We start from the raw sequence: 9,097 nt of genomic DNA, 5'->3' as shown, positions 1-9,097 counted from the left end.
TGTAGAAATATTTTCAAAGCGACCACCAGTACACCAGTCAGAATCAGGGAATGTAGATACTGAAGTATTTCATGGGAGAAGTTGATGTTTAACTGGAGCTGGCACCTTGACCATTTTATACCTGGTGGCTACATTATTTCTTTTATAGCTCTGAATCTGAAAAGACAAGTACAAAAATGTTTTTTCCCTAATTACACCTTGAAAGGTTTGTTCACTCAAAAATCTCCACATACACTCCCATAGTCCCCGACCTTTTGAATAATTACAGGCAATTGCAATCAGGATTCACTTTGCACAACTCAATAGCGTGTCATTATTATTATAGAAATACACCCGAGCAGAAAGTGCTAGGAACCTTGCTAATGATCTTTTATTGTATTTTCGCTTACATTACACACTTTCTTCAATAATAGATTTACAAAATGAGAAACCGAACGACACTTCCCCCAAAACAGGAAACTAATTGAATACTGTGGAAATAACTTATTTTCAAGCAGATTTCTAGCAACACCAAAGAGCAACATGAGCGTACGCGCTTAATGACAAATCATTCATGACTATGTACAGTAAGAGGACGAGTCAGCAGGCGCGCACACACAAACAAACAAACAAACCCACACACACACAGAGCAGCCAGTTTCTTGTGCGTCTATAACCGGGGGAAAAAAAATAATTGAGCTCATTTCAAACTATTTTTTTAACATGCATTTTCATTTCCATAGCAACGGAGAGCAGGAAGGAGTGTAAAAGGGAAGAGGCGTCTTATCTATTGATCTCCTCTTGGGATACTGACACTGTAGCTCCACGGGCTTCACAACAATACATTCCCTTGCATAGATTCTTGTGTCGTGGAATGGACTGAAAGCATCCCCCTGTTGATCCGCCAAAGTGGAAACCGATCAAAGTGGAATGGCTGCAAACGGCTGCGGCTGTCAGATGTTGAAGACCCTCGGCCCGCTTTGAAAGACGGCAGAAGGGTTTGGAGGGAGTTTGGTCCTCACCAGGTGTTCCTTTGGGAAGAGAAGAGAGGTACAGCTTTAGCTTTTTAAAGTGATCAGAGAGCTGAAACAGAGGGCAGCAGCAGCAGCAGTGGCGCTTCCACTGGACCCATGAAATGAGAGGAGACTGTGTCGTCAGAAAGCATCGGATCAGCTGTCAGAGCGCAGGCAGCCTGGGCAGCACTGTTTGGCTATTTCCTCCTTAGTGCTGATCTGTTCCTCTGGTGGCAGCTGTTCTCAAAGTCTGGGCCAGAATCTGTCTGAGATGTGGAGAAATTTTAAATTAGAACGATCAGGCACAACATTATGACCACCATCCTAATATTATGTAGGTCTACCTTGTACCTACAAAATAGTTGTGACTCCTCAGAGAATGGACCGAGAGTGTCCTGTGGCATCTATCGACACAGTGTTGTTAGTGCGGGTCTGTGGGTCCTATGAGTTGAAGAGAGGGGCCAAGTCAACACCTTGTGCTGTTTTTCATGTTTTTTGAGTTGTTCCTAAACCATTATGCGTGTGTGCCAGTGTCAGGCTGCATCCTGCTGGGGATGGCTGCTGCCATCAAGGAGTGTCGTTGCTATGGGGTGGGGGTGCCTGGTCTGGTCTAGGTGGGTGGTACATGTCTAAGTAACATCCACATGAATGAATGCCAGGTCCAAAAGTTTCCCAGCAGAGCACTATTGTCACAAGATGGTCAATGTTATTTACTTCTCCTGTCAGTGGTTTTAATGTTGTGGCTGATTGGTGCATTTTGTCCTTTCCAGCAATTATCTGTCAGCGAAGATGCCCCCGACTGTTTTAATTTACTTCCGTGTCTGCTTTTATCGAGCAGTCAGACACTTTTTGTCAGCCTGTGGTCCCAGCAGCACTCTGGTTGTGACTATACACAGCTCTGTGGGTGGCAGGAGAGGCAGTACACGGTGTTCAGCAAGTCAGATTGGTGTGTGAGTGTATTCACCTCCTCCCCACACTCACACACACCCGCGCACACACACACACACACACACACACACACACTCTGTCTTTTCTGCTCTGTGTATCAGCTAGGTCTGCCTCTCTCCTAAATTAGATTGGTGCCAAACAAGACTGCTACCCTGTGCAACATTGCACTTTAACAGATAATCCATCAAATACTGCACTCTGCTCCCTTCCCCCATGTATCTCCCACCCTCCCTCCCTCCCTCCCTCCCTCTCCCTCTTTCTATCACCTATCTATCACGCCGTGCATCTCTTCCCCGTGTCTCTTTTTTTTTTTTTTGTCAAAAAAATATCTTTGTCTCTTTTTCCCCTCGTCCTTCTTTTGCCTTTCTCTTGCTCTTAATACAATCCTCTGTTCCCTGCCTGGGGACGGGCCTGCCAATTTGGCTCCGGACTCTGCGTCTGTAGTCCTGGGCAGCGTGGGAATGGGGATGAGGTCCAAGTGAAAGAACACGGGGGAGAGACAAACAGGGGAGAAAGTTTGGCTTCGGCGTGTAGGAGAAAAATTATTTAAAGAACGAGTGAGGCAGAGAGCTAGCAGGGGCAGGTTTAGAAACCGGTGAACGGTGGTGCTTCGTACCAGAGCCCTGGTCCATCCAAGAATCACTATGTACCCACGTTTACACGGAAAAGCTGTGGAGGCTCAAATCTGTTGAAATGTAATGGAAGGAACAGGTTTTTTTTCCCCCAACTCTACTGACAATACTAAATTTATTTAATAGAAGATGACTTAACGATGGCTCGAGACAGAACATGTTTTCAACTCTACCCTTGTTCATCTTTTCTAACTTGAACGATTCAATGTTTTGCTGTCTCTTGTATACCGGGGCGGCCGTGGCTCAGTCGATGCCGAAGTGACCCCAAGTTGGTGCCCATGCCCGGTGAGCACCTTGCATGACGACCGCACATAGGTGTGTGAGTGAATGGTTCTGATTAAGATGGTTACATGAGCCGTTTATATTCGGACTATTAGTGGAGTACTATCTCCATGTGAACTCGTGAACCTGTGTGACCCTGGTAGCAGAGGCATCTGAAAATCAGATTCCAGACCTCACCTCTGACTAACTGGACATCTGGGGGAAAAAAAGCAGTTAACGGGGAAACACATTTTAGGAAGCACTGTCCCAGCAGGGCTCGTAATCCTCTTTATCCATTGCGAGCTGCAATTCCCGTCTCTCTACTGCGCATCGCTGCTGCTGCCACAGGAGAACACAGTGCTGTCAAACACTGAATTCAGACGCTGAGCAGGGTAAGCTCCGAGAGCACAGTCCCAAACCTCAGAGCGCCCCTGCCTCTAAGCTGGCTACAAAAAACAAGCAAGAATTTGACATAAGGCTTCCTGCTGAGGCTTCCACTCTGCATGTTAAATGTGTTCCTCATTCAGCCGTTCTGTCTCGCTCATCCCCGACACACACAAACTGCAGATTATACACAAATCTGTTTGCCTTGTGTTACCGGGCCTGATTCCTAACACACAAACACACGTGTGCACACACACGCGCTGAGCTCAGGGGTCACGGCTGCACACATTTAAGCCACACCAGCCGGGATTCAGGTTCTCTCAACTCGCCGCAGGCCTCTCACTGGGACGTCTGAAATGAGGTTTGCGAGTTCAGCGAGTTCAGGATAGCACGGCTCCTTCGCCGTGAAGTAACGCAGCGTTGCAGTCGCTCTGTCGCCCCTGCTGCGTGTCATAAAATTAGAGCCGGCTTTTTATCCGTTGAGATGGATTTTATCTGTCGTAGGTCGGGGAGAGCACAATTTGACAAAGTGATTTGAATGATAATGAGAATTTCACGGCTTGCCCACTTCCTTTGTCATTAAGAGCTGATTTAATTTCAGCAGCTTGCTTAAATCTTTTAATGAACAGTCCGCCTCTTTCACTCAGCTGATCTGTTCCACTCTGAATGAAGGAGCTTGGAGATAACACGGCCTGGCGTTAGGTCATACATTGTAGCTGAAAAACTGAGGCCCTTACAGACAAAATAGCCATGACCAAGTGCAATGCATGGTGTAGCGCTTGGTCAGACACCTCTGCAGGGGGCTGGTGAGTCAGTAATGACTTGGCAATGAGTGGGCTGTCAGTGACCGGAGCGGATTACCTAAGTTCAACATGATTTACTGCCAGGCCGCTTTGTGTCACGCTGAGCTACGACTGATCTGAAATGCATGAGCAAAACTGCACAGTGTGCATGTACGTATGTATGTGTGGAAAACACTGACTGCAGTTGTCTCTGTCCCACAGCCTGCAGCACGGCCCCTTCTTGATGTGCCGTGAACTCTCACTCCAAATAGGCCAGTGTTATTATTAGAGTCTGTGTCCTGCCACTGACATCTCCCACTTCGACCTCCACCATCGTCACACTGAATACGAGGGGACAGAGCGGCTTGATATGCAATAATACTTGCAAATAAGCAGAGGGTTGTCCTGTTTTACCCCCGTGCATTAATCACCTTCTCCTAATTTCACTTTAACAGAGGTCAGTCGTAGAACGGAGGACAAACACCAACATGGAAGCCGAACGCGGTTTACCTTCCCTGATACCTTTTCGGATTTTTTGGGGGTTTTTTTTATGGGGCAGTTGGTGCAAACACACAAAGTGTTTTGACCCGGTCCCAGCTCTCCACTGGCAGATGGCACAGAGCGGTGTGGGTGGGGAGGAGGGATGCCACTAAACCTCTGGAGATTCCCACAAATCGACTAAAACTGCAGACGGAGGAACGTCCCCTCAAACCGTCTTATTTAGTCAGATTTGAAACGATGATCTCAGCTTCCTGAGCAGATCGTCTAGACTTGCTGCAGTTTAGTTTTACATTTCAAGTCACGCTGCACGTCTGTCTGCTTGTGACTCATTATGTTTAAAACCAATGTTTGTGATCCTTTAGCTGCTGTCCATTTGTCCCTGGTCATAGGGACACACATTTTTGTGGATGGCTACATACTGTGTTTGTCTGGAGCATGTTAAATTGCACCGATCAGGCATAACATTATGACCACCTTCCTAATATTATGTAGGTCTCCCTTGTGCCTTCATAACAGTTGTGACTCATCAGAGAATGGACATGGTCCTTCTGAGGGTGTCCTGTGGTGTCTGGTGTCTTTGGGTCCTATGGATTGAGGGGAGGGGCCTCTGTGGATCATCCCACAGATACTTGATCAGTTTGTGATCTAGTGAATTTGGAGGCCAGGTCAGCACCTTGTGCTGTTTTTCATGTTTTTTTGAGTTGATCCTAAACCGTTTTTGTGTGTGTGTCTGTGTCAGGCTGCATCCTGCTGGGGATGGCTGCTGCCATCAAGGAGTGTCATTGCTATGGGGTGGGGGTGCCTGGTCTGCTCTAGGTGGGTGGTACATGTCTTAAGTAACATCCACACTAAAACCAGGTCCAGAAGTTTCCCAGCAGAACACTGTATTGTCATAAGATGGTCAATGTTATTTACTTCTCCTGTCTGTGGTCATAATGTTGTGGCTGATCGGTGCATGCTCTTCAGTTCTACCCTTGTATCTTGGCCTGATAAAACCCTTGCATAATTTAGATTTAATACATGTATATGTTTTGTTTTACAAAAGAGCACCAGAGCTGTGTGGTTAGTGGCATTTCTGACACACGGAATCAATTTCTGAATGTAAAAATAACATACATGCATTATGTGTGTGGCTTATCCCTGAATTGATGTTAAGATCCAATACCAAAATAAAATAGAATATGAAATGTGAAGACATCAGTGTACAAGATTTGTTCCTTTTTCTTCATTTGTGAAGTTTGTGATATTCAGCTTTGGTTTAAAATGACTGCGAGAGCTGTTGATTGAACTGTGTTTTCATTTTGGAGGCTTGTAGTACTATTGAATTGTATTGTTTCTATTATTTTGACAACTGCATTTTAATCAGAGGGCTAGGCTAAATAACAGTAACACTTCTATGTCTAATTCAGTCCAGTTTAACAGCGCCGCAAACTACATCCTCCAAAATGATCCAACAGTTGATTCAGACTGTTTTAACATAAACTGAACATTATAGCCGTCATGAAGAGAGATCTAGTCCAGTACTCTTGTATTAGAATACATTCGTGCACCTAATGAACTGGTAAGTGCTATTAAAATGGGGGAGAACGATTAAATATAGAGTATTTAGTTACTTTAGAAAGGATTTTTAGACTGATTTCTAACCAAAATCGACCGCAGTCCTCAGAATTCCTCGTTTACCTTTTCTGGTCTCATTTTATTCAGGTCAAAGTAATGAGTGTGGCACCAGCAGCGTTACCTAACACAGTACCCGGCCTGCTTTAAACAGCTGGGTCACTTTGAACTGCTCGGGGATAGAATGCTGTATCACTTTCCTGAGATGCCCCACCAGCAGCAGGCCACCTGGGAGACGAGTGGAGATGACTTTCACTTCAAGAGGAGCGCGCTGCAGTTTAAACCTGTGGCTCTGAGCCTGTTTCAGATCTGTACAGACGCCGAGCGACGCGTGCTCACCTCGCCTTTGGTTGCCGCGCTGAGCTCGGTCCTCTCAGGGAAGATGTTCTGCTGGAGGCCGGAGGGGCTTGGTGAACTGCCCGCTTGTAGGGCGGTGGGGTTGGGGATGGGGGCAGGTTGTATGTTGGAGGCAGCGGACGGGATAATGCGCTCCCCCTGGTGCAGACCTGTGGACCTGTAGGCCTCCCCGCTGTAGGCGGCCTGGTAGCTGGTCTCCCGCGGGACGTGGGTGGCCTCGGTGCCTGGGCTGGAGTATTGAGCCGGAGGGTTTTTCCTCGCGCTTTTGGCTGGCCTCGCCCCCGTCCACGGCCTGTACTCTTGCCTGGAGGAAGAGGGATGCATCAGTGGGCTCACAGAGGTAGGGACAAAACTTTGTATCTTGGTACCTCAGATTTTTAACAGAAAGCCGTTCACAGATGTAGAGTTGTAATGAAATATTTATCAGTCCCTTGGATGTAATGAAAAACACTATTTGAAGCACGTGATTATGGTATTTATGACAGATATTCTGCTTTAATCCCTAAGAAGGCCTCTCACACCCTTTTGAAGGATGCATGCATGACTTTTATTCCCAGAGGTGGCTAAAATAAATCCACCCTTACTACCTGGAGGCCATAATAACTAGGTCAGTTGTTGCAGCATGATTAAAAAGTACATATTTTATTTGTTTTTTTCTTTAAATGACTCAAATCAATGCAAAAAATGGGCCAAAAGCCAAAAATGCAAAGACAAATCAAATATTCATACTGAAGCTCTCCTATATGAATATAGGGAATTATTGATGACCCTCTCGCTCCATGCATGCTTGCTGGGTCGACCTTTAAAGTCACTGAGCTCTAAATAAATGGAGGTTAAACAGGCATCAGAGCAACTTCCCCTTCTAGATCAGCTGGACAGCGACTGGTGCTGAAACTAGCCAAAGAGGCGGACATACCTGTAGGAGCTGGTTTTGCTCTCCTCCATCACCTGCTGCTCCCCGCACCTCTGCCCCTTGCCCCGCTCCTCTCTCTCCCCCGGCTGTCCCTGGATGTGGTAAGTGTTCACCGGGCTGTCCGACCCGCTGTCCGCCCTGCTGCCCCCGTTACTAATCCAAGGGAAGTTCTCCTTCCTGGGAATGGGCCAGGGTTTGAAATCCTGCTTGTACTGGGTGACGCTGGGGAAAGGTACTCCGGGCGGGTGGTAGTCCTCCCTGGGCTTGTAGCTGGGCTCCTTCCGCGCCCTGAAAGACCCTCGGGTCCCCGGGCCATCCGCGGGCGCCTGCGGGGAGCCCTTGGTGCGCGGCTCCGGCACTGAGTAGTTGTTCCCCGGTGCGCGCTCCGAGGCGGAGACCTGTTTGGTGACGGAGCGCACCTCCAGCTCGGAGATGTCCGAGTAGTTCTGGATGGTGAGGGGCACGGAGAGGTCCGATTTATCGAACTGGTTCCAGAAGCGAGCCAAGCAGCACACTCTGCTGATGCACGGCCAAGCCATACTCCCACTGAGTGTTTGACTTGGAGAGAAGAAGAAAAAGAAGAAGAAACCCCCAAACAAAAAGAAACTGGAAAAACAACAGAAAACAGCAAAAAGAAAGAAAGAAAAAAGATCAAAGGTTACATTCAGACTGAGTGTCGCCCTCCCTCCTGCTCCGGTTCTGGGAAGCTGAGAGTATTCCGCGTCCAGGAGTCCATGTCAGCAGCAGAGGAGTGCCAGCAGAGATGAACCGCTCCGTCGGGGACCGTCATTGAATATTCCTCTCACGTGGTCCGTGATAGTGCCTCCACTATGCAGAGGAATCTGTGGCAAATTATTCTCCGCAGCTCCAATCCGGATCCCGGAGTGTGCATCAGTCCGACTGACTGGACTCAGACCCAGACCCAGAGAAACGTCGTCATTTGTCTCCTCCTCAGTCATCCGCTCCCGTGGTTAAAATGCTGAGGTGATTTATGGCTCCTCCACTCGCGAGTCACCATGATCGTACCCTAACTGTTAACAGCGAGGTTACATAATTATGATGCAGCGAACAACGTACAGTGAGGACTGCTGTAGTTTCAGTTTAAACACACTGATCAACTGAGCACGGCTGGAAAACATGTGGAGGATATTTTGTTAAACGTTTCAACCTCCACCATGTGTTGCATGCACCTGCTTCTTAAGAAGTGTGCAACTGCTTAACTTAAAACTATCTCATTCATTTGTATCATGGAGGATAAAACAGCACTGCATTTTCAGATTGAAGCCAATTGCAGATAATAAATAAATATATAATATATAATATATAATACCCTGAGTTGTACTGCAAAGGAACAACAGAATACTTCTCCTACACCAATTAGCCACAACATTATGACCATTGACAGGAGAAGTAAACGCCATTGACCGTCTTGTGACAATACAATGCTCTGCTGGGAAACTTTCGTGTGGATGTTACTTAGACATGTAGCACCCACCTAGACCAGACCAGGCACCCCCACCCCGTAGCAATGACTGACACAGGCACACACAAACAATGCTTTAGGAACAACTCAAAAAACATGAACAACTCCAAGTTCCCTAGATCCCAAACTGATCAAGTATCTGTGGGATGCACTGGAACATGTCTGATCCACAGAGGGCCCTCCCCTCAACCCATAGGACCCAAAGGCCCCCACTAACAACATCCTGTTGC

General features: G+C 47.2%; 1 protein-coding gene across 1 annotated transcript; it reads right to left on the bottom strand.

The window, feature by feature from the left end:
* Positions 1 to 654: 654 nt before the first annotated feature.
* map6d1 (MAP6 domain containing 1) lies at positions 655 to 8,457 on the bottom strand. The gene is made up of 3 exons (XM_084547246.1): positions 7,388 to 8,457; positions 6,454 to 6,775; positions 655 to 1,010 (listed from the first exon to the last, which is right to left on the bottom strand). The coding sequence occupies exons 1-3, from the start codon at positions 7,921 to 7,923 to the stop codon at positions 933 to 935; spliced, it is 936 nt and encodes a 311-aa protein (XP_084403372.1). The 5' UTR covers positions 7,924 to 8,457; the 3' UTR covers positions 655 to 932.
* Between the last annotated feature and the right edge of the window lie 640 nt (positions 8,458 to 9,097).

The sequence above is a fragment of the Chelon labrosus genome (genome assembly GCF_963514085.1).
Source record: "Chelon labrosus genome assembly, chromosome: 6".
Classification (NCBI taxonomy): domain Eukaryota; kingdom Metazoa; phylum Chordata; class Actinopteri; order Mugiliformes; family Mugilidae; genus Chelon; species Chelon labrosus.
The sequence above is the reverse complement of the archived record's forward strand: the minus strand, read 5'-3'. Positions and strand labels throughout refer to the sequence as shown.